The 26,790-nt window shown below is 40.4% G+C and overlaps 1 protein-coding gene across 1 annotated transcript; it reads left to right on the top strand.

Moving 5' to 3' along the window:
* Positions 1-55: 55 nt before the first annotated feature.
* On the top strand, positions 56-26,212 carry LOC121946949 (intraflagellar transport protein 122 homolog). The gene is given in 32 exon segments (XM_042491791.1): positions 56-179; positions 1,055-1,121; positions 1,212-1,296; positions 1,379-1,457; positions 1,554-1,630; positions 2,296-2,362; positions 2,447-2,593; positions 3,447-3,522; positions 4,961-5,152; positions 5,526-5,664; positions 6,273-6,475; positions 7,440-7,577; positions 7,799-7,963; positions 8,206-8,403; positions 9,031-9,171; positions 9,564-9,617; positions 11,446-11,560; positions 11,563-11,606; positions 12,443-12,609; positions 14,305-14,476; positions 16,311-16,416; positions 18,882-18,955; positions 18,957-19,023; positions 19,136-19,182; positions 19,184-19,237; positions 21,835-21,935; positions 23,065-23,230; positions 24,468-24,585; positions 24,674-24,802; positions 25,427-25,503; positions 25,629-25,793; positions 25,888-26,212. Coding segments are annotated over 32 exon segments (3,561 nt in total). The 5' UTR covers positions 56-135; the 3' UTR covers positions 25,975-26,212.
* The last annotated feature ends 578 nt before the right edge of the window (positions 26,213-26,790 follow it).

The following is a 26,790-nucleotide window of genomic DNA, read 5'->3' as shown; positions in this document are numbered from 1 at the left end:
AGTAGCGAGCAGATCCGAGTCTGCGCAGTAGGGACGATTCAAAAACGGAGCTTAGTATGAAAAACAGACTAAGCAATCCACAACAACCTGTTGATAGTGAAGTAATCAGTCTTTTTTTTCCGTTAAACGGAGGAAATGAGAGCTGTTCTAGCATGGAAAGAAACAATTCGTGAACAATGGTGAGCCTCTTGATGTCTATGTTTACGCCGTCGGCCCTGGCCCGGTGTTGGGATGTAACGCTTGGTGGTTAGCAACCGCGGTTGCTATGTAAACTAGTGTTAGCCAACCAGCTAGCATTAGCCCGCAGCGGTTCCGATTTCGTCCATAAACGACAGGGATACTAAAGCTGGATTATGATTCTTGTATCATCATGTTCAATATTTGTTCAAGCAACAGTGCAGCACGTCAGCCTTCTTGTGTGACACAATCTAACGTTTGGTCGAAGCTAACGTTAATGTTAAGCTAGCTAGCTAACGATTTACGCTAAGTTAAGTCTTTCTGCAGATCATTGCTTATCGTTGCATGCTACTTTTTCATTTAAGATAGCCTGATTTAGCATATAAATTAACAGTCTGGACATTTTGAAATTAAGAGCCATAACTTATTTGCTTGTTAAATACAACAATTATATGTTGTCGGGTTATTCAAAGTCAATTATTATCGATTTATCTGTCCTATATTAGCGTGGCTGCCCTGTCCTATATTAGTGTGCCTACTTTAGCCACACTAAATAATTTCTATAAAGAAAACTAAATGAAAATTTCATCTTATTTGCTCATTTGACACAATCTTCCGTCTGTTATTGCATTCACTTTTTGGGTTAATCATACAGTTTATCATTGTTATGCACTGAATATAATATGGAATATCTTTAAAATATGTTGCTTGGTCAGGGGTCGTTAGTTTACTCAGTAACAGTGAAGGCGTCCCTTTAGGAAACAAGGGAACAACTTACTCAGATGATGAGAGGATCATAAAAGTTTCTGCTGATTGACTAATCAATTAATTTAAAAAAAACATTTGAGGAAAACAAATCCATATTTCTCTTTTTCAGTGTTTATGACCTTGCCTTCAAGCCAGATGGCAGCCAACTCATCATTGCGGCGGGGCTCCGTGTCCTGGTGAGGCTTTCTTGATTTCTTTGGCCAAGGCACAAATCTAAAGAATACAAGCATTATTATTAAACTTATTGGATAACATTTTTGTTGCAGGTTTATGACGTGGCAGATGCAACTATTATCCAGCCTTTAAAAGGACACAAAGACATAGTGTACTGTGTGGCCTATGCTAAAGATGGTACGTCAGTGGCTTTTCATTTGTACATTTTCCTTTGATCAGCCTTCGTTGTTATTTCACAAACTACTGCGTTCTTCTGCAGGTAAAAGGTTTGCCTCAGGGTCAGCAGACAAGAGCATCATCATCTGGACGTCTAAACTGGAGGGTATTCTGAAATACACGTAAGTATCTCTTAAACTCTAACTGTAGTGTAAAATTTCTTCTGCAGTATTTCTACATGCCAACTCTTTTTTTTTTCCTCATGTGTTTATTTTTAGTCACAATGACTCTATCCAGTGTGTTGCCTACAACCCTGTCACTCACCAACTTGCCTCCTGCTCTTCTGGCGACTTTGGTAAGTGCACCATGAGGCTGAGTCTTTAGACTTTAAAATCTTATGGATATAAATAGGGATGAGATAAAAAGGGATGCCCCGATCCAATAAAGACATATTTGATGGATTGGGATTGGGAATATTTATCTTATAGAGCATCCGATCCTTTGTTTTATGGCAGCTAACACACAGATATTTTTACTTTCATGCAGAACAACACAGAGCACAGCCTCCGTCACATCCTCTCCACTCCATTGAACTCAAAGGGATAGTTTGGGATTTTTTAAGTGGGGCTGTATGAGATACATATGTATAGTCAGTGCACCCTGTTTCCAGAAACAGACGCACACCCCATAGCTCAGCTTTACCATGCTGTATGGAGGGGCTGATAACAAAACATGTTTTAGCCACTTTAGAAAACACCTACCTAAAAATACAGTATCTGTCTAAGTATCTTATACAGTCCCACTTCAAAAATCCCTGTAAGACAAGCGGCTGAGCCCCGCCCGCACCATATCACACACCATAAATGAAAATGCATTTTGAGACTGTTTATTACATTATTTACCAAAGTTATGTGCACTCAGATTGGGATAGTGGCCAAAAAAAAAAACTGATTGGGACATCCCTAGTTATAAACCTATAAATTGCACCCATGGACATCTGAGCACCTTTTATGTTTTTAGGTCTGTGGTCCCCGGAACAAAAATCTGTAAACAAGCACAAAGTCAGCAGCAAAATAACTTGCTGTGGGTGAGTGACTCTGATGTTTTAACTGTCTGCAATATTACATGTTAATGTGACACATTTGTGTTGAAGGATTTCATTTGATTCAAGGTGGACAAATGATGGCCAGTACCTTGCCCTTGGCATGATGAATGGAGTGGTGAGCATTCGGAACAAGAATGGAGAGGAGAAGGTCAAGATAGAGCGTCCAGGAGGCTCGTCTTCTCCTATCTGGTCCATAGCCTGGAACCCCTCCAAGTAAGTCCCACTTAATTATTGCAGCATAAGATTGTCGAAAAGATAGCAGTATTTTTTAACCGATTCATTAAATTTAATGCCTCGCACTGTCCCTCAGACTCATGCACTGTCCACTCATGTCGCTATGATTCTCAGTAATAATGTGCGTTGCATTTTAAGTGAGTCTCTTAAGGGCCCAGCAGGTGGCAGTGGTCAACCAGGGAGCAGTGTTTCTATAAGGGAGCCGGTTATGATACCCAGGAGCAGCTGTCCCTGCTCTTTGAAGCCCCCTGCAGCCAAAGCCAGGAGCACAGCTGTAGCCATGACAGAGGACTACTGAACAAGTTATTGAGAGAAAAGGGCAAGCAGGAAGATGCAAATTTGTAAAAGGAAGGTTAAAGAAGGCAGGGATGAGAGATAATGCATAATGTACCAGATATGTTATTATTGGGTTACTTTATTGAATGCGATTGATCATCACAGGGAGGTCAGAGCTTGAGGTCAGCCAGGGAATAGCATTTGTTGAGCTGTTAGAGATTCAGTGTCTTGCTCATAAATGCTGTGACAGGGCTGGCCAGCACACGGGCTGGCATGGATAGATACACACATTAGGCTTATTGTGTATGACAATAATTAAGATAAATAAAATACTCTACCCTGACATATGACTATATATAATTGTTGAGGATATAAACAATAAAGCTTAAAGCTTTCTACTGTTAAGGAAAAGAGCTTGACCCTACGTCCTCCAGTTGAAGGGCGGCCACTCTGCTTTTAATAACACTCATCATTACCTAGACAACCAAAGTCCCGTCACTACAGCATGTTGACAGGAGTACTTATGGCTAAAGTATTTTTTGTTGTATTTTCACAGGGATGAGCACAATGACATTCTGGCTGTGGCAGACTGGGGTCAAAAGCTGTCCTTCTACCAGCTCAGTGGGAAGCAGGTGAATATCACAAGTCTATGTCATAAAAATCCTGAATCTCAAATAGAGTGCTGCAGGAAAGAGTCCTAAAACCCAGAAATGAGTTAGCATTGTAGCACTTACGGTTCCTTAAACACCAGCTGAAGAGACTTTTAAATGTTGTTCTATTACATAAAATATGTTAGGAAATACCTGACTTAATCATTTTAAAGTGTTTATGTGTCTTTTAAAAGGTGGTTTGCTCCCAAGTTGCTTGATGAATTTAAAGAACATCATCACGCCAAACATGGCTTTACAGCCTCATTGTGGTGGGGATGTTCAGTCATGCCACTGTCATGTAGTTTGTTTTCAACTTAACTCTAGCTTTAAATCATAAAAGTGACATTCATTTTTAACAATTATATTTTTAAACAAAATATGTTAGTATAATAAACTTTTGTTTGCCACAGAGCTTATTTTCTGCAATTATCCACAATCAAATTGCAAAATCCAATTGGCTTTTTGATTAGGGAACCAGGGCGACATTAACTTCTGCCGCAACCTTCAAAAAAACCGTCATTCCTGCAGCACTATTACCATATGTTATGCGTGAGTACAGTCAGCATGGGGACTTGGCAATGTACATAAACATACAGTATATACTGAGTCTTACTCAACATGTTCTAATAAAACAAATTCTTTCTCCTGTCACTTCAAACTGTTAAATATGAATCAGATGATTGAATATAGGCTGTTTTATGTCCTTGAATGAGAAATACTAGAAGACTAATAGCCCTTTGAAACACTATCAGCTCACCATATGTACTATCATTTGCAAATCAATGAAAAAAAAACAATACTTGTCTGTTTATCGGCCCAAAATATATGGTATTACTGAGTTTAAGACCTGTGTTTCCTGTTGTAATCAGACTGTCAGGCTCTATTGAAACCATAACAGTACATTGGAAGTGATCCTGCTATGCCTTAATAGCCCCCTCACTGTCCCTCCTTCCTCCTAAATTCCCTGCGGGCATTACCGTAATTATAGACAAATATGCACTGTTCATTACTCTGCCGTAATGCCGTAGGCTCATATATTGTCATCAGCCTATTTATCTATTTAAGTGAACATTCTGTTTTGATTACAACACCAGGAATTGTTTGCAATGAAAGAAAATAACTATGGATTGTCAGCCAGATTTTTTTCAGAGTGAGGAGAAACAGATGCACGAGTTGGGGGACTGATATGATGTTGTGCAAATGGACTTTGAACGTGAATACAATGGAAGTTGTTTAAACCAGAGGAAAAACTTTTTTTGTCTATCTATTCATCAAACAGTCAAAGGGATGGTTGAATGTACTGACTTTGATGAGTGTCGCCCCAGACAGTGGGAGGTGTTGGCTCAGACCCCAGGGCAATAAATATGAGAATACTACTTTTATTCTTTGTTTAATGTCTGCTTCTCTTTGTGTCCCTCAGATTGGAAAAGACAGAACTCTGACTTATGACCCTTGTTGCGTCAGCTACTTCTCCAAAGGCGAGTACATAGTCATGGGGGGCTCTGATAAACAGGCCTCTCTCTACACTAAAGACGGTGTACGGCTGGGCACCATTGGAGAACAGAACGCCTGGGTGTGGACATGCAGGGTGAAGCCTGACTCCAACTTTGTGGTGGGTCCGCAGCTCATGAAGCAGTTTGTCTGGAGAAGTTATCCCTATGAATAAGAGTGTGCTAAAGTAAGAGTAGAGGTAGGAAAATGTAGACCTGATGTTCAGAGTGCCAAATCTGGATTTGAGACATTTTCTTGATCTGATTTAGCTACACAGATACACAAGTCATTTTATTTAGCAGTAACACCTCAGCAACTTTTCCTCTTGCTATATTTAACTGGAAGTGATGGGGCATACAAGAGAGAATTGGTTGCTGGCAGATTCTCTCAGTTCTGCTGTGTAGATGCTTTAACAACAGGAACATTTTCCCACTCTCAGTCTTTTCTTAGAGGTGTTAATAGGATGTACTGCTACATTGTTATCTCTTATCTAGGTGTTGGGCTGCCAGGATGGGACCATCGCCTGCTACCAGCTTATCTTCACTACAGTTCACGGCCTCTACAAGGATCGCTATGCTTATAGAGACAGCATGACCGATGTCATTGTCCAGCACCTCATCACTGAACAGAAAGGTGCACTTTTTCTTTAGCAACAGGATATTAAATTTATAATAGAGGACCTGTTGTGATGCTACACCAGGTAATGATGCATGTGTCTTGAAGGATCAAAGTTAGTGCTATGATCAGATGTATAGAGGCAGTATTTTCTTTTCTTTTTTTCCCTACAATCTTTTTATTGTGATTTTTCAAAAAGGACCAAATAGACAACACATAAGAACAGTATTTGTTCAGAACAGTGATGATAAAACAAAAGAGTAAGTAGTGAGTAAAATATGTAATATGCCAACATATGCGTATGATGGTAAAAAATAACAGAAACTTTAACATAATGAAATGTTTTGCTTTTTACTTCTTGAAGGGCCACCTCCCAAAGTTCCTCAGGTAACTCCCCTCCCAGATCTACATGATATCATTCCTGATAGGCCAGGTTGGCAGTATTTTCTGGTCTACACTTCAGAAATTACTAATAATAATAGGATTGGATTGTGTTTTTTTCATATCGACCATAACAGTCACAGTCATTCAGTTACTATTTTGTTAGGGTAAGCAGTTCCCTTTAGGTTGATAACCTCACCCTCCTAGTATGTCCACTTTATCCCTTTATTTCCTTCCTTCCATAGTGAGGATAAAATGCCGTGAGCTGGTGAGAAAGATTGCCATCTACAGAAACCGCCTTGCTATCCAGCTGCCTGAGAAGATCCTCATCTACGAGCTCTATTCAGACGACTCCGCTGACATGCACTACCGGATCAAGGAGAAGATTTGCAGGAAGTTTGAATGCAGTTTGCTGGTGGTCTGCTCTCAGCATATCATCCTATGTCAGGTCAGAAGAGATAGAGTTACATAGTCATTGTGCAGTTTAATGCTCATAAAAACAAAGCATCCAAAACAGTCATTTCACTTTGCTTACTTAAAATGTCTTGCTTGCTTTTTCTCGCCTGATTTTTGTTTTGGGTCTTGTCTCACATAATGAGACAATCAGTTTTCCTTCAGTAATTCTTCTCCGCCTAAATTTGGGTTCTTTGTAAATGACACTAATGCACACTTGACAGATTGTGCAAGAGGCCGTAGAGACATTTGAGCACTATAAACATGATGAAAGCAGAGTGAATCAGTGTTTAGCCATTCAATGCTAGCCCAAAAAGCCCTGAGAAAAAATATAATATCATGGAATTACACACTTTCCAGATGTTTCTGCGTACTTTGCAAAAGGCTCCAGCTGTGCATGTGCTCTACAGGCTCTGCCTCTCTTCTCCTCTCAACCCTCTTCAAACTGGATAAAGTGAGACAGTTGAATGAAGGGGAAGGCCCACAGTCTGTTGAACCAGTGGGTGTCTCTCGGGGTTCCTCTCTGCTTCTTGTCTCTGTGTGTTTGACAGAGGCTGGTAGGGAGGAGGAGCAGCCATAACACAGAGGTTATTTCCTTTTAAATCTGTCTGTGTGTGACAGAGGTGCTTCAGATCTCTTTCTAACAGGCACGCCTGCATTAAATGCCTGAAACAGCTTTTAGACCATATAAATGGGCTGTGCTCGAACGGCCTGTGTATGTCTGTGTCAAATCAAATTGTTGTTTATCTTTATAGCATTGCTTTCTGATGTTCAGGCATACTTTGCAGTGTTTAAAAGAACAATGTGAGAAGATTTGTTAGACATTTACAGCCATGCTTAAATAAGATAAAGGATGTGATTAACAGAGTGTGAAATAGTAACTGAATAATTCAAACCAGTTGGTATTTCATGTGTTTAAAGTAATTGTGGTCTCACCTTTCCCACTCTGCTTTGTGCAGGAGAAGAGGCTCCAGTGCCTGTCCTTCACCAGTGTCAGGGAAAAAGAATGGGTGATGGAGTCTCTAATTCGCTACATCAAAGTGATTGGTGGTCCGCCAGGCAGAGAGGGCCTACTAGTAGGGTTAAAGAATGGAGCTGTGAGTATTTTGAATAAATAGATTCCCACATTAAGTAACTTCAGCAATATCGCTCATCAGTGGTCCAGGAATTCGAACATAAAAGACACTACATATTTTTTTCTGGATGGAACTGCAAATCACAACATGTATTCCTGAGAGTCTTTGCTGTCATTACAAGGAGCATTAGTGCTGATTGTTTATTCTAAGTTTGCTCTGCTTGTCATTTTTTTGTGATGTAGATCCTGAAGATATTTGTTGACAACCCGTTTCCCATCACGTTGCTGAAGCTGTCGACCTCTGTCCGCTGCCTGGACATGAGTGCCTCCCGTAATAAACTAGCTGTGGTGGATGAGCACAACACCCTCCTAGTCTACGACATCAACAGTAAAGAGCTGCTTTTTAAGGTCAGCAGGCAGTGGAGAGGGTTAAGGGTATAGTGGAGGAACCTAATAACCTGGCAAATTTTAAAAATGCATGTCAGAAGTGCAGTGGGATGGAATAAAATGTATGTACATGCATGTATGTATAATTGTTTTTATTTAACGCATATCTTACTCGTGCACTCCTACCTGGTTCGTGTTCTTCAGTCACCTCTAGACCCTGCTACCCTCCCTGACCTGCCTCCCCTCTTTTACTCTCCCTGTAGGAGCCTAATGCTAACAGCGTGGCGTGGAACACCCAGTGTGAGGACATGCTGTGCTTCTCTGGCAACGGCTACCTTAACATCAAAGCCAGCGACTTTCCTGTACACCAGCAGAAGATGCAAGGCTTTATGGTCGGCTACAACGGCTCAAAGATCTTCTGTCTTCACGTCTATTCCATGTCTGCTGTGGAGGTGCCTCAGGTGTGTTGTCTGCTGGCAGCAGATCCTAGTCTGGAGCAGGCCTCCACTCCAACTAATGATTATTTTCATTATTGACTAATTTGCTGATTATTTTCATAATTAATTGTTTAAAGTTTCAAACATTGTGAGGAATGCTTATCTTAGTTTCCCAGAACCTGATGTGACATCTTCAGTTTGCTTCTTTTGTACAACCAGCAATCCAGAACCCAAAGGCTCATCATTTACTATGCTATATGACAAAAAAGAAGCAAATTATGACAGTAAAAGCTGCAACCACCGAATGTTTAACATTTTCGGTTGTAAAATGACTGAAATTTTTAACTTATTATCAAAATAGTTGCCAATTAATTTTCTTTTAATCAATATTTGACATATCATTGCAGCTCAAGTCTGGAGGCGGGACAGTGATCCATGTGTTCATAATTTAGAAATGAAAGCACACCATTGCTAATGGTTGGCGTATCTCAAATATGGTATTTGTTTGTACTACAAGGACAAAAACTTCTCACATTGACTGCTTTTTATTAGCTATATGGTGAAAATATAATCTTGTTGGTGTCTTCTTACTAATTGATTATTTTGCAAAGTTTGTAATACTTTTTGACATGGTCTTGTTTCTCTGCTAAGTCAGCTCCTATGTACCAATACCTGGAGAAGAAGATGTTTAAGGAGGCCTACCAGATTGCCTGTTTAGGTGTGACAGACAGTGACTGGAGGGATTTAGCTACAGAAGCCCTGGAGGGACTCGACTTTGACACCGCCAAAAAGGCTAGTGTCTCTCTCTCTCTCTCTCTCTCTCTCTCTCTCTCTCTCTCTCTCTCTCTCTCTGTCTCACACACACACACCTCTCTGTCTCACACACACACACACACACACACACACACACACACACACACACACACACATTGTTCTGATCAAGATCGGTTTCCTCAAACTACTCCTTTCACTGCTTTTATCCTCATAGAGCAGCAACTCCCCAAAATGTGGTAACAGTACCTTACTTGTGCCTTCATGACATCTGCAAACACTCATCACCCCAGAAAAATATAAACACAAGCCATGTTCATGTTGGATTTTGAAGAAGCTGGTACTTCAAAAAGAAAAAAACAAAATATCAGATTCTGAGAGAACATCCCCCTAATGATTTCTTCTCTTTTCAGGCCTTCATTAGAATCAGAGACCTGCGCTACCTGGAGCTCATCAATAGTATCGAGGTAATACCAACTCTTCAGAAAAGAGGTGGGGGGTGGGGGGGGGGGGGGGGTCTATCAATTGTGTAAAGCCAAGTTCACATTTTTGTTTACTGATTTCAGCTCTGACCAGAGCTGACATCATCATTAAAGTAAAACAAGGCTTGGGAGGATACTAGGTCAATCACTATTATTATGGTCATCATCCATTTAATTGCAAGGCTTTGCCCTGAGCTGCACTTAAAAACCAAATGAATAAGGGAGGAACCTGTATCCCGAATGACTTCCTCAGGTCCAAGATACACACGTGCAAGCAAAATTTATACACACAGAAAAGCACACACACATTTCTTGGCAATATGCAAGCAGAGGAGAAGAAAGGCTTTTCCGACTTGGCTAGTGCCTTTAGAAAGTTCCTGTTATTCTCACTTTTGAAAAGGGGAAATGTCCTACTTTGAAAATGCGTTTTGTAAGTGTTATGAAAGAAATGTATTGTGTTTTCTAATTCCAGTATGACTCGTGGTGTAAGAATTTCAGGGTTTCCACAATCATGAAATTGCTGGAGAAGTTGTGAAATTAGAACAACTGTTTCTAGGCTTGGAAACTGTTAGGATTTGAGAGAATGTTTTGGAAATGTTTTGAATATATATTGTTGTGGGTACTGTTTAACATATGTTCATAAAAATCCCCAAATATGTCTTACTGTGGGCGAAAAGCATTTCTTGCATCACAAATTTAAAATCTAGGGCTGCGCTGTGTGACGGTTGCAACCTCACTAGTATCACGTGATACAAGTAGACCAAAATAGGATCACGTCACGGCGAAGTGATAGATGTCAAGATAAACAATATGCAGCCACTATGTTGGTTCATTGATCCAGTTGGAGAGGAGAAGCCTGAAAGGCCATGATGGTGATCTAGGGATGCACAATATTGGCTTTTTGCCGATATCCGATATGCCAATATAAAAAACGACTTATTTAGCTGATAACCAATATCAATATATTTTTCCCCACCTAATTTTAGGGATTATCATGTCTCTTCTGTTGTGGAATTAACATCATATTATGTATACTCTTTGTCGATATAGCCCACCAGCAGATAGACATATGAACTACAGTGCTTTTCAATGTATGTATTATTTATTCATTTATTGTGCAAAGTAAGAAAAATACTTCAACCTAGGGTTGATGTTTTATACATGTTTACTTTGTCAATAAAAAAAAAAAAAAAGTGTTTAGTTATATCAGCAGAAATCAGCATGTTGGGTGATTCCAGTATTTGATTTTAAAGCCAATATCTGCGGATATCGATGATGTGCCATTGTTGTTGTTGTATAAAAAACATTTGTTTAACAAAAAAATATAAATGCACACAAACATGTCAAAATTATAATCTAAACGTGCATCAAATTGCACTGACGCCGATGAGGTCTTTAGTTGTCTATCCCAAAAAAGGGGCTTGGCCTTGACGTTTTGTCCAGTGTTATTAAGTGTTAGTGAATATAGCAAGCAATACCAGTTTGCTTTTCCATATACCTAGGAAGTGCGTGTTTGATAATGCATGGCTCTATCAATGTCTAGGCCCACTAATTTTAAACTACTTACATAAGACGCAAAAATAGCGTAAATTTTTGTGAAAAAGTTATGGAAAAGTTTTGAAAATTCAATGGTTAAAAGGTGTTCGAACTCTGGAGTTTAGCGTGGGTTCAAAAGTGAGGCTGGTTTCATCCAGCAAGCCAATAGTTTGACTAATTGTGCGTGTGAACACACATGTTGTATGTGATTGCCTGTACATGCATGTGAGTGTTTATCTCTGCATGCATGCTAGTGTTTGTGTTGACTGATTTGCAGGAGAGGAAGAAGCGGGGTGAGAACGACAATGAGCTGTTCCTGGCAGACGTCTATGCCTACCAGGGGAAATTCCACGAGGCAGCCAAGCTTTACAAACGTACCGGCCACGAATCCAGAGCCTGAGCATGTACACTGACCTGCGCATGTTCGAGTATGCCAAGGTGATTAAATCATTGATTGACAAAAAACACACATACGTATGCATAACATACCTTTATATCAATACGGACAGAACAACCTGAGAACACTGCATGTTTTAAGGGTGTAGAACACATGTTTTTCTTCATCATGTGCAGTTATGCCAAGTTGGGGCCCTGCTCTTTGTTCAAACGGCCCCCTTTTACCGTCTGTCTTTCATCTCCTCATATATCACTAGAATCTCCACATACATCATCTGATCAGTACACACACACACTGTGCTTTTACAGACATATCCCTGTACAACACAAGGGTAACTTACACACATAGTTAGAGTTGGAAATGGAGCACAAATGGAGAGAACTAAGGCGAGTGTCTGCTTTTACATGCATACTTTGATGAGGAGGTCAGTTGGAGTTGAGACAAATTCATGCTTTATTATGTTTACATGTGGTGGGACACTTTGATCATCAGCATTACATTCTCATTGCTGGAGCAGATGACACAGCTATGACTCGTCCGTGTATATTTGTGTGTGCGTACGTATCAGATTGTATGTGTGTTTGATGTGGCTGCTGTATATTTATGTGGCTGTGTGACCATCTGGTCCTACAGGCTGTTTGTTTTAGGTAGGATGGACACCGGAGGGCTAGCCGCCTGCTGTTTGTGTGACTCTCTTCCTCCTGTCTCAGCCCCGACCCTCACGGTTCTGAGTGTCTGAACTTCTCTTGTTCTCCTACCAGATTAACTGTGCAACATACAGTCCTCGCTTGTCATTAGTGTTAATGGGAATTTCCCAGTCATCTAATCGTGTGTTATTAAGTTTGTGACTGTGAGAGGTGTGTGCCTTTCCATACAGGATTTTGTCGGAGCAACAGACCCCAAGAGCACTCGGATCCTGATGACCAAGCAGGCAGATTGGGCGAAGAGCAGCAAGGAGCCCCGGGCAGCAGCGGAGATGTACCTGTCAGCAGGAGAACATCTCAAAGCCATAGACATTATAGGGGAACACGGCTGGGTGGACATGTAGGTGTCAGTCACTGTATGAAAACTTTCTACATCTGTCCTACACTGTGACATACACTTTTATTCCTGCCTAACCTTTTCCAAACCACCTTTTTAGATTTGAATGCATGGTTTGCCCAAATCTCATTCAAAATCTCATTCTCCCAAATGTCATTCAAAATACACATTTTTCTGGTCCATAACCCTGAACAAAAGATAGGAATGTCCAGTTAATGTGGTTAGAGTTGTAAACACTCTGCTCTTTTAGTCCAAAATGTCTCAGTTTTACTGCCAGTGGTGGAACTTTCACTCTATGACTTTATAGTTTTCTAAGTAACAAAAGGGAACTTTCATGCTTTTCCTCATATCATGTTTATACTGGCAAAAAATTCAAACAATGAGGCAAATATACAAAAAATTCATCTCTGTAAGCAAAAACCTCAGTCTTCAGACATTTCTGAATACTCTTTCCAGTGGTTTATTTTTACATTTACATAACATAGCCTACACTACTACATAAAGATACATGCTAACTTCAGGGAAACCTGTAATCTTGGTTGCTGCTGTGAATTTTTTCCTGATTTTGCACAGACATTATGACTAAAAGTAATTGTTTTTTTTTTGTATACTAAAGCATGTAAACATGTTTTATTAGAAACCTTAAACTTAAGTGTGAACCTGAATTTTACGTATATACAATATTTAGATTTAGCTCTGTGAGAGAGCCTTTTCTGGGCAACTGAAGCTGTTATAAAACCCTCTTCAAAGCTACTTCTTTGACAGAAACCATAATTTTACCTCACAGCACACGGGAGTTGCTGCCTCAGCTGATTTGTTTGTTTTTTGTTATTGTGTGAATTTATTAATCAACCTGACTTGTGGTCCATAGCAGTGCATAGGGAGCGACATCAACATGCAAAAACCTACGCAAGGTCACGTCAGAAAAGTTTTTTAAGAGGGGCTTGGGAAAATGGTATTTTGCTGCTAAACCATATATATACTAAGACCATTTTTTATTCTATTTGAATACATAAGGAACACTACTGAAAAGCTCCAAAATTATGTAAAAGCCTGGAAAAAAAACATAACAATACCTCCCTTTCAAGTTTTGGAATTAAAAATAATTACATTTTCATATATTTATGCATTTTTCAATAAGAGACACAAATTGTCTCAAAACATGTCTGGATGGTCTTTTGTAGTAGCACAAGGCAGTTATAGTTAGTATCCAGAACACGAGTCTCTCTCTCTCTCTCTCTCTCTCTCTCTCTCTCTCTCTCTCTCTCTCTCTCTCTCTCTGTGAGGATCAGTATTAAAGGTATATTTGATGTGCTGAGTGAGAGCTATGATAGCTAAGATGGGAATTATTACCTTTCTGTTAGCTTTCACTTATATGTGGGAATGTGGGGTGTGAGTGTGTGTGCTGTTGAAAACCAGGCAAACTGATAAGCTAGTGGTCTGGTCAAATCAGAACTCCCCACTGACTCCATCTGACCTATTGTCTGCATGTTGTAAGTCTCCTGTGGTGCTACCAATGGGTCAGCACTATAAACATTGCGACTGAACAGAGTCATGACTCTTTAACCTGAATCTGATTCAGCTAGTGACCCTGGCTGGTTCATTTTCCTTTCAGGGTCATGAGCATAATTTGATACAACCATGTTCGGGTTTATCGGCACTCTCTGTGTTTGCTCACTCCTCTCTCCTCTCATCCAGGCTGATCGACATCGCTCGGAAGTTGGACAAGGCTGAGCGCGAACCACTGTCAAAATGTGCGCTCTACTTTGAGAAGCTGAATCACCATGGCTATGCCTCAGAGACTTATTCCAAGATGGGAGACCTGCAGGCTCTGGTGCAGCTGCATGTGGGAACCCGGCACTGGGAGGAGGTCTGACACACTTATGCACACAGGAGGCACACCTGCACCGCTCATCATGACTTATATATAGCTGTCCTGAGACAATCACATAAATAAATGTGAACCACATAGGACTGTGCTAAATAAACTGCTGTGGTACTCAGAAACCCATATCATAAACCACTCGATGTTCATGGCCAAAAAAAATATATTAAATTTGTTAGAGTAACCACAGCCGAACGCAAACAATGAAGACAATACCTCTGCCTACTTTCCTACACTGACAAACTTAAACAAACCACACACACACTCCAGAGCTAATCATCCAGCTTTGGATTTCTCTGAATCCATGCCCGCATGATGATTAGTGAGTGAGAAGCACAAAACACCCTACCGCACTGACAGAGTATCAGCTTAAAGCTCTAGTCTGCTTCCAATCATATTCCTCCATCAGGGTGGATCATGCTTCTCAGACAAGAAGAAAATATAGCATTTCTTTAATCCATCTGGAGTCTTTAATCGAGTTAAAGGCATTACAGAGATGCACATTGGCGATTTGCATGCTGAAACAGAAGAGCCAAAAACAGAACATTAAATCACGATCACATGGTTCTGCTGTAGTGTCTGAAGGCTTCCTGGATATTTATTTGATCTTCAGAGAGAGAAAAGAAAAATCAGAGGGGTGAGAGGAAGAAGACGTTGAAAGAACTGTTAGGCTTTATGTGTTTTGTTGGGCGAGACGGACACTAAGACAGGACAGAGCACAGACTGAGTTATAGCAGGGGCCATATGGGATGCTATTCAATGCTCCCACTCTTCTTTACAACAAAAAGTATTTCTTTAAATGACTTTAGGCTAACAGGCCTGGGGACATACACAGTCTCTTTCTCTCTTTTACTGTATGGGACTGATGTGTGTTTCTTGGGCTCAAGTTTTGTACCACAGGACATTTAGATTAATCAGTCATTGTGACAGCCAAATATGTGTCCACAGAGCACTTCGGCAGTACTTTATTCCCTGTCACTCAAAGAGTGTAAGAGCCGCAGTTGTAGTTCTAATTGAGTGTGAAATAGCTTATACACTTTCTTTGTTCTCAGCTCATTAATAATGCTGTATTGCAATGTTTTGACTGGAAGTAATAGTGTGTGTGTTTCTCTGAATAATGTGTGGTACCTCTCATGTCCGCAATCAAGTGCAATTCAGCCATAATTGCGAGGGCAGTCTGACCTTTTCTTCAGTATAGTATAATCTATGGGACTCATGTCAAAGTGTCACATATACTGACTGTATTTTCCCACAGAATCACAGTGTAACGTGTGGCGATAGGGGACATGATGACGATGACGGCCAATTTTTGTGGGTTTTTTTTCTTTTAAATGCATGTGTCCCTTTGTATCATTCTGTGTCCCCTCTCTAAATTCTGAGGTTTTTGCGGATGAGCAAAGCGCAGGCAGAGCTCTCCATGACGCTTTTTTTTTTGGATAAGTGATCTGTTGATCCCTTCAGAGCTGATCAGGTCAGATCGATGAATGAGAGGAGCAGCTGCTGTAAATGCAAATGTTTATACTCAGCAGAATAAACAGTTAAGTTTCATTTTCATTAAATGCATTTCCATGGACATGAATAATCTGTCCATGTAACCGCAGTCATTGGCCTGATGTTTAGCTGCTCCATCTGTGCCTAGAGTACTCTTCGTGCTTCCAGAAGTGTAATGCAGAACCTAACACTATATATATTTCAACAGCACTCCTAATGAACGGTCCAGCTCTAAAAGAAGATAATTTATTTGCGGCAGCAGATGTGTAAGGGAAACCTTGTATTGCATTACATCTCTCCTCTTTTCTCTCACCTGTCCATTTCTTAGGCCTTCTCACTGGTGGAGGAGCACCTCCGGTTCAAAAATGACGTCTATGTGCCTTATGCCCAGTGGTTGGCTGAAAACGACCGCTTTGAGGAGGCGGCGCAAAAAGGTGAGTTAGCAACAGGGCTTCAATTTTACTTTTATTCAGCTTCTATAGGATGCTTCCGTGTATATATTGACTTTTTTTTAATGTGAGTTTCCAGGATTATTTTAGTGAACATTAAAGTCTACAGCCACAGCCAATGTTTACATATGGAAGTGATAAAGCCTGGGGCCAGTTTTGGACGCAGACATTTTTCACTACTTCCTTAAGATTCTCTGTATTCACTGTAAAACATGATCCTCTTTGCTGGAGCGGAGCAGAACAGAACTGAGCTGCCTGTTAACTGAATGACATGCATGCATGCCTCTAATCACCAGTACTACAAGCGGCTCTGATGATGATTACCAACTGTAACCATAGTTATAATCAGCTCATAGATTTATAATTATGATCTCAGCAGGCATATTTCCTCCTCTACATAATCTTCCTCTGCCTGTCTCGACATGGAGCTCATGGCTGAACAGGCCTGATTGTATTGGAGCTTGCTTATGGTCATGCATTTTGCTGATTGTGTGTATTTTCGTCAGGCGCTGACACAGTGTTGTGTTCCTGGTGATTGTAATTGAGTCTAAAAATCTGGCCTGTCTCTTGTCCACTGCACTGCAACTTTTCAATAACAACTTAGAAGTTGTTAACACTTGAAGGGATTGATTGTGTACATATTATTATGGGGACTTCAAGTGTAGCTCAGTTGTTCCCAGAATAGTGCTCTGGATCTCCAGGAGTCCATCAAGAGGTTTTATTGGGTCTGCAGCATTTTTTATCATCACCTAAAGACCATTTGACTGTTTTCTCATTACAGATGCATTTTTATCAGCTCGTGTTTTATGTTTCTGTAAGGGGAAAGGAGTAGGTGCTACTTCCTAACGTTAACCATCAGCAGCTGAATGTGATTTTTATCCAGTTTAGGTAGACTGATAAATATTTCCCACTCATATGTTCCGACCCCCACTGTGGATATAGGGGCAGGGTCACTGGGTGAGGTAGACTCCCCTAAAGCTGCTTTTTAATTACTCTCTGATAGGAACATGAAGAATAGCACTCAAACTTGTTAGGTTTTTAAAGTGGTGTTGGATAAAAAAAAAAGACTTATTTTAGTTAATACATTTAAAAAATGTGTGTATTCTTTTACTTTTCTCTTGATGTGTGTGTGTGTTTGTTGTGAGAGAGAGAGAGAAAGAGAGAGAGAGTTTCTGTGTGTGTGTGTGTGTGTGTGTGTGTGTGTGTGTGTGTGTGTGTGTGTTGTGTGTGTGTGTCATCATGAGGGATTCTTTTCAGAGCTGCAGGAAAATCATATTGTGATTATTTTGACAGATATGGCAACTGCTATATGAGTCATGATTTTAGTGGGATTGCATATGATTTTCACTGAAAAAAAAGTATATAAAAAGATGATGTGCTTTTTTGCTGGGGTCTGTGCCAAACAAATATGTTCTGTTATGTCTTGATATGATGATTTCTTGGCTGGGCTTGGCTAGCACAACATTACTTTTTTTTATAATAGTATGTTATGGACACATTTTGCATTATCAAAAAATTGCAGCTCCTGCATTTTTTATATTGCACTTGGTGACTTGCAGTTTTGATAATATTTCAACTTTTTGTGCCACTCTAGATTTTTTTCAAATGTGTATGTTTGTAGACAGAACACTAGAAAAAAACAGAGTAGGCTTTAGCCTGCATATTGTTTTTGTATAGTCATCTACACTTTCATAAACACAGGTGATTGATTTTTTTTACCTTTTTTATTATTGATATGATATAATACAGATTCACCCTGATCATGACAGCTATGCTATTCCTAACCAGACAGCAATGGACTAAAAAATGATGTCGATGTACCAAAAACTGTAGTTCCTCAAATGGTTTTGAGGCTGTCTAAAAAAGCAAGTCAATTTAATACCAAAACTTTACTGCAGAAATGAAAATGTTTACAGCCTGGTAAAAATGGTTTTTGTTTCTGTATTTTATTTGTACAGGAATTAGGTTTTTATATTACTCACCCATTTAAATTTATCCACATATCGTCATCGTCACCTCTGGCTCCAAAACCCAAGATGGTGCCAAATTTGTGGGTTCAAAATGGGATTCCACAAAACAGTGGGGTGATGTCCATTATTTTTTTATGCAGTCTATGTTACTGGCAAAGATTTTTAAAGGAAATAACTACCAAAACAGGAAATCACTGAAAAGCTCAAAATGTAATTGAAAGGAAAAAGGTTGTCATAATATTGTCCTAGTGTTTTAATTTGGAGATAACGTCTGGAAACAACAGAGCGAAAACACCACGACGATGACAACTTGGCAACAAAGATGTCACCCAAAAATAAATTGATGGAGATGTCTTAGGTTGGCACTACAGTACTGCCTTTAAGGGCACATCATAGCAATCCATCACTCACTGCTTCTTTCTTTTCTCTCTCTCTCTCTCTCTCTCTTTTCTTTCCTTCTTTCTTTCTTTCACTCCATAGCATTTCACAAAGCAGGGCAACAGAATGAAGCAGTTAAAGTCCTCGAGCAGCTTACACACAATGCAGTGGTGGAGAAACAGGTTCAACGATGCAGGGTACTATTACTGGATGCTGTCCATGCAGTGTCTGGACATCGCTAGAGGTGAGGCTCATCGTCACTGCAATGGGAAGAAGCATTTGGTTTTTTTTGTAAAGCTGAATGCCTTTATTGTTTAATCATTTTGGTTTGTCTGTGTGTGTTTGTCCCGAAGCAGAAAGTGAAGACCAGAGGGATGAAATGCTGAAGAAATTTGAGCGCGTGATTCCAGCATCTTGCTGAGCTTTACCACGTCTATCGCTCCATTCAGCGCTACACGGTGAGAATGTGATACTTCATCAACTGTAATCTTTCATTGCCAGACCAGACAAAAGTGGGAGGAGGCCTTAGAAATCAGGAGGCAGCCATGTGATTGGCTGTCAGATGAAAGCCATGGAAACTGTACCTGCTCTGCGGTTAGGTCTCTGTTAGGGTGCAAACACATTCATGTTCCTAATATAGTTTTTTTTTTTTACTTGAAGTATACTGACAGCCCACTGCGTTTCTGCCCTCTTTCTAATCAACGTTTGTGCTCAAATTTCTCGAGACTGCTGTGGGTTTGACAAGGAGGAGGTCTGGCTCTGCAAGATTATGTCAATCCAAAATAGGAGACTCAGGGTAAAGGACAAATTAAATTGCACACAGAGGTTTTTAGGTGAAGTGAACAAAGGAGAGCTGAGGTTGTTAGGTTCCAGTGAAGACCACTGAGGGGGAAATTAATCACCTTTAACTATTCAGGAATTACCATTATTAAATGTTTTTCAGTTTTGATGACCGACTGAACACACAACTGCTCACAGTGACAGACATACTCTCTTATGCAACAGTCAAAATGGCTCACTTCCTGAAACCTCTCTGATCCCTGTCACCATGGTAACGAGCTGCTTGATTGATCATGATGACTACTTCATCAGTGGTCTTCTCCAAGCCCCCAGCCCTAACCTACTTACAAACAAGCAATCTCTGGTTATGAGCACTAAATGGGTGACCTGGCCTGTGTCAGTGTCCTCAGTTTGTTGTTTCAGCCTTTCTGCTCAGCTTTGGTCACACCCCTGCAATAGAGAGGCATCGCTGTGATCCAGACCAGAGCAGGAAACGTATATATCTCACCTTAACTCTCCTGGGCAGGCAGTATAGATTTGAAGTGCTGTTAGTGATTGCTTTAGCAAATTCTTCTTTCCCTTTCACCCTCACAATGTGAGCAGGGCACTGTGAGGTGGGATGAGACACTATGGCACAGGGTTTTAGACCAGGCTAAAGGATGACACAATTAAGCGGGGGAGTAGAAGAGATGGAGCTTTAAAAAGAAATTAAACCCAGGGCTCTTACAGCTTAAGGGAAGTTAGATTTAAAACTTTTAAGGACTTTTTTAATGCCAATCAGAATTCAGTTCGAAGGCCAAATGTATAGGATTTAGGGGCATTGATTGGTAGAAATTGAATGTAATATTTTTTTACTGTGTTTTCATTAGTTTATATTCACCTGAAACTAAGAAATGTTGTATTTTCAATGAATGAGCCATTTATATCGACATACAGAGTTGGTCCTCTTCCACGCCATTTTGTTTCTACAGTAGCCCAGAATGGGAAAAATCAAACACTGGCTCCAGATAGGACCATTTACATTTCTGTATATTTGTGCTGGGTGCTGTAGTTCTACACGCTTGCTACAGGGAAGAAGTTACATTTCTCTAGCCTCTCTGCTCAGTGCCAGTAAATCCTACACATTAGACCTTAAAGACCAATTTTACAAAGACCAAAACTGAAGGGGGAGAAAACATAAACCAACATCAGTTGCTTAGGGTAAGGGACAAGTTTTACTGAAATGTTTTCTGTAACATAATGAAACAGAACAGAACAAATGGCAAATTTGTATTTCTTACTCTGCATGTGGGAATCCACTGCCTTTAATGCTATCGTGCCAAGTTTGACAAAATTTTTACATAAAATACATGGGCCTCTTTTGCCTTGACTTTGAGAGTCACCGTGTTGTCCAGGGTACAGCTAGCCTGCAGACGGTAGAGCCTCTGCTCTGAGTACCCTTGCAAAAAAACAAAATCCTAATTTGTTGATTCCTGTATCCTGATCTGCATGACATAAATGTGAGAAGCATTTGGTAAATTATTTTCTTTTTCAATATTTGAGATTATACAGTGCAATGTCAGAAAAATAAAGATTTATGAAATCCTGTTCCTCAGGTCTTGTGAATTTTAAGAGATTGATAAGACATTTTAATACATATTAAGGCCTTATTTTTAAATTTACAGGGTTCCTACTGTCCTGGAAAAGTCATGAAATTGGAAAAAATTGTTTTCCGGGCCTGGAAATTGTTTGGAATTAACAAAATGTTTTAGAAAGATTTTGAAAGTACATTTGTTTGCCTACTGTTTAAAATATCTTCATAAAAATCACCAAACATGTCAGTGAAATATGTTGTTTTACTAATTCTGAATCTAGAGCTGCTCTGTGTGTCCTTCAATTGGACCTTCGTTTTTTTTTACCCTCCAAAAAGCAGTGCAGGCTTGATGTGTTGCAAAGTAGTTGCCAGTGTGGTCTGTTGGCATATGCAGCTAGTTGGCAGCAGAAATGTCTGACTTGCGAGTAAAGATAGCAAGTGCTAGCAGTTTTCTTATCCACAAATGCCTAGGATGTGTCTGTTTATAGGCTGTACCATTTTAAAAGATTTAAAGATTTTAAAATATGGTAAAATATTATAGAAAAGTTTTGTAAATTCATTGGTAAAAATGTGTGGGAACCTGGGATCAATGGTGCCTTTTAACACTTTTTAAAGATCTGCAGGAACCCTGAAATCACCCAAATTAAAGTAGCGACTTTTAATTTTCAATTCTGTCTTTTGAATCCTTTTTTTTTTCTCCAGGATGAGCCCTTCAGTTCCCACATGCCAGAGACGCTCTTCAACATCTGCAGGTTCCTCCTGAACAACCTCACCAAGGACATACCGCCAGGCATTTCTAAAGTGTATCCTTCCATTTGAGAAAGTAGTCCTAACATAGCTAAAAAATATCAAGCAAGTATTTTTAGAAAGACAGTATCGTAGGGCCCTGCCTGTCTGGAAAACTTTCAAGAAACGAAATGCCAATCTGAAATCACGACTGGCAGAGACAGTGATGGGAAATTGGTGGAAGGGAGATACAAGTAGAGGGAAAACGGAAGAGTTGGCGCCACAGCGGAAACCATGCTGCTGCTGAGAGAAAGAAAAGGGGTGATGATGGGAAGGAGGAGAAGATGCCAGCGAGAGGCACATTTTGTGTTGCCTAAACAAATGCTTTGATTAGTGAACTTTGTGTATACTGTACATACATAAACATGGTAAACAATTTGCTTTAATTTGAAAAAATACACACAAAAAGCCACCCACAGCCACACAGACAAATCCATGTAGTCAGAGAGGAGGCGGAGTATGAGGAAGGAAAGGCCAGCCGTTGAGGAGGAAATCAGGCTGCACAACTGGGATCCTCTGCGGACAAACTGAGGTGTTCCAGAAACTTTGAACTTAGATTTATAGTCATAGTCGGCATGTGCGTACTCAAGTTGAACAATTAAACACAATGTCACAGAAAAGCTGCACTAAACAAGTTTTACAATACCAGGACATGTATTTATCAAAAGTCCCAGCTGTGGAGCAGAACTGGGTGTGTGGGTGGAGCTGGAGAGTAGCTGAGTGGAAAGGAAAAGAGAGGAGTGGTGTTAAATTTTAGGTGATGGAGGAGTGCCAGCGTAGAGCTGTTGCAGCTGCAACTCATTGACCTGTCATTGCCACTCTCAGAGTTGCTCTCTTAACAATCTGTCTCCATATAAATACAAATAAGCAACAATTTCCTCAACTCGAATACAAAAACAGGCGGGTTTATATAAGCACACAAACAACCTAACCCAGCTATTACTTTCAAGGCATTCAGCCAATGTTGCCAGCTTAGCTTGGCTCTTGTTTTACTCATCAAGCAGTAGCAGTTATTTTTATTTCTAAATACACAAACGCATTCATTTTTCCATATAAAAATAACCCATCATGAATAAGATATCTAGAAACCAGCAACCTTTTTCTAGCTGTTCCTCTTACAGTATTTTTTCTTATCGTTATTATTAGTAACACCTTGTACGCATTGGCCAAGCAGAGTCGAAAACTGGGTGCATATAAGCTTGCCAGGTATTCCTACGAGAAACTCCAGGAGCTGCACATTCCCTCTCGCTTCCAGGAGTCCATCGAGCTGGGCAGCCTCACCATTCGCTCCAAACCGTGCCACGACAGTGAGGTGTGTTAAACATTTGGATGTACATGCTGGATAGTGTTGGGCTGGTCGAAACATTTTTAAACTGGTTTGATATTAGGCCACACACTAGATCAATATACTGCATTTTAACAGGTGTGCACTCAGTAGCCGCTATTGAGTGGAAGATAATAATGTGTCCTAACAGCAAATGAGCGTCTGGCTGTCGCGTTGCAACAGAGCTCCCTGTCTACGCCGTAAACTTTATATACAGATGGAGGACGTGTCTCCACTTACTCCCACTGTACAAAAACAAAGCCAACATATCCTGTATATGTCTGCTGCCATCTTGCTCTGGTGACTTAATTTTGAACCAGAGTCTGCAGTAAAGATCTCTGTGGTATCGAGTTCCCAAAATCTGACCAATAGAGAGCCACTGAACACAAACACACCGACTGGCACACACAGCTGTCAATACTTCAGCCAGCCACCAGGAAGTGATCGAGATGTTTTGGCTTCACTTTTGGGACCTTTCATATCATCCATCTCTATAAACAGTCTAAGGCCCACGCCGATTCTGTTACATTTGCACTCCTGTTAGGTCATGTAAACGAACTACATAAATATCAGCTGTGCACTTGACATCAGGCTGGAGACGCAAGTACTTAAAAGATGGGTGAGTAGCCTACTTGCTGGTGATAGGAATAAATAGAAACATGGCATCAGGTAAAAATGTTGCTGTGCAATTCTAGTTAGAGAAAGTATCTCTGCCTTGTCTCCTCTCTTCACCCCAAAAAGCACAAATTCACTAGTAAACAAACACAACGTGCAGGGCTCTTCCCTCCCTAACCTTTATTGAAATTGGATCTCCTTCATGTTGCCGGCTGAGACTCAGCGGTAAATTGCAGACGGCCTATCAGACACTAGTGACTCCATTAGTCTGTTTATAAACATAATATTATGTTAATCAAATCGTCATATTTCTTATTACTAATGCAAAACAAGTTGGTGTTATTCTGCTGTCACAGGTTGCTAATTTAGACTATAATTTGCCAGAATGTCTTATAGCCTAATGACAAATGCTGGTTCAGCCAGTTTGCATTAAGTCAAACTGGTTCAAGTTTTTACAGTGGACTGGCAAAACTGGAAATCAGCCCCACTGTAGTGGTATATTTAACTTTTTCTGAAATATTGTTCGTAGATACTCTCTGATTATCAGAGCGTTTACCCCCATACTATGCTCTTGAGTGTGTCAGGTTTAACTTTCATGTGTTTCCTGCAGGACCTGATTGAGGGCATGATGTGCTACCGCTGCTCCACCAACAACCCCCTGCTGAACAACCAGGGGAGCGTGTGCATCAACTGCAGGCAGCCTTTCATCTACTCAGCCTCATCATATGGTCAGTGACACACAAACACTTTGTGTGCATTATTTGCCAGTGAGGTCCACATTTGTGTTTGTAATGTAGCGTATCTCCTTGTGTACAGAGGTTTTGCCTCTGGTGCAGTTCTACCTGGAGGAGGGCATCAGTGATGAAGAGGCTGTGTCTCTGATTGACTTAGAAGTTCCTCACATGAATCAAAGGGATGCACGCTGGCAGGACATGGACAACGGTGGTATCCTTTGATCATCTATGCTATGTAACCACACATAAATAGACACACAGTAACAGATGATTCACATGCTTTGTATGAATTATTTACTCCTCACTCTGCTGGTCCTGTGAGGGTGTATACCCTGCCCTTACACACCTTCTCATCTCTTGGAAATGAAGCACATGACTCTGCTCCGCCTTGTGACAGTTCTAAGAAGCTGTTTAGTCTGCGTTGGCCTCGATTCAGTGCTGGTGGGTAAGCTGTCAGAGCTAAGTCATCTTAGCTCTTGAGCTAATAGGGTTAGCAAGGCTCTCCTGTCTCATCTTAATGACACTAACCCTCCAAGAGCCGTAGCCACAGCCCTAGTGCAGGGATTAACCTGCATTAGCCGGCAGACACTCAAGGGCACTGAGGTCTGCTCTGTTCTTTCAGAGCCACGACGTGACTGACAGGCACGACTGATCGGCATTTTGAACACACTCACACTTTTAGAATAGTCTCTGAGGGATCATTTTAGAAGGGTTTTTCCGGTCTTAAAAATATACAATTACAGAAAACACATAACAAATAAAACATGATGTTGAAATGTGTGAAATATACAGTATGCACTGCTTGAGCTGTTTGTTCTTAGTAAACACCAATCAGAGCTGCAGGCTTTGAGGATGGATGATGGTTTGGACGATGCAGAGGAAGACCCATTTACAGCCAAAATGAGCTTTGAGGTAAGAAAGGACAAGAGAGGAGATGAGACGATTAATATTCCACCAACTGGGCGAACCAGCTGGAGAGGGTAAAAGGACAGGCTTCATAATAGAATGTGGACGTGTCCGTGTGTGTGTCCAAACAGCAGGGGGGCTCCACCTTTGTCCCCGTCAAGGTGAGTCGCTCGGTGTTGCGCTCCATGAGCAGGAGGGACGTCCTGATCAAACGCTGGCCCAGGCCGCTCAAATGGGAATACTTCCGCTCCCTGCTGCCTGATGTGAGCATCACCATGTGCCCCACCTGCTTCAAGGTACAGCACTTAAGACACACGGTTAGCTTCTTTATGGCATGTTTTCTTTTATTCTTGGCTGTTTTGATTTTCCTATCCTTTTATTTCTTCATAGATGTTTCACAGTGAGGATTATGAGCTCCTGGTGCTTCAGCACAACTGCTGTCCATACTGTCGCAGACCCATTGATGAACCAAACTGATCTACTTTAAACAGAGCAGCTATTTAAGACATTCCAATTTTTGAACCCTGAAGCTGATCTTTTTTTGTCCATTGGATTTTTATGCTCGAGTAGATCTTCTGACATTATTCTTTTGTGTTGTAATATAGTCACTTTAACTTACATAGACTTCTGTTTGTGGAATGTGAGCATGTTGCATGCTGTCTCTCGAGCTCCCTCTAAAGAACAACCCTTTATCCTCTAAGGATGACTGGAGTAATACCTGTAGTGTTTGTGTGTTGTTCATTTTAGAAAGTAAGAAAAGTGCACCATCAGCCAATCAGCTCAATTGGATTATTAGGATCAGATTACCTTTATCTGTCATTGATTACATCATGTTAAAGGGAATGTGGATGTACAGTATAAAAAGGTATTGCTTTCAAAACAAATGTATTTAAAAAAACAAAACACTATTTGAACAGAAAGAAAACATGTTTTTGTTGAGTAGAAGACCAGATACCAATAAGTGCATTCCCCAGGCTTATATACTGAAGCTATACTGTTTTTTATAACAGTATGGGATATTTCATCTGTTGTTAAGTCATGAGAATGTATTTTTTATATTATTACAAAGGGGGAAAACCCCTTTTAATAAAATATTTTGGTACTTTTTTCATCATAGTGGATTTTCTTAATGATATTTAATGATATATTCAAGACAACTTGAGACAAGTTTTTACTTTTTCAGACTGAACTTTAGGTTGTGTGTCCTTAAAAAACAAAGCTGGAGTGAGAGTGCATGCCACAAGCGGTATGCCCCACTGACTCTGATTACACAAGGCCATGAGTTGAGCTCTG

This window comes from Plectropomus leopardus, chromosome 8 (assembly GCF_008729295.1).
Source record: "Plectropomus leopardus isolate mb chromosome 8, YSFRI_Pleo_2.0, whole genome shotgun sequence".
Classification (NCBI taxonomy): domain Eukaryota; kingdom Metazoa; phylum Chordata; class Actinopteri; order Perciformes; family Serranidae; genus Plectropomus; species Plectropomus leopardus.
Note: the sequence above shows the minus strand (reverse complement) of the source record. Positions and strands in the feature narration are given on the sequence as shown.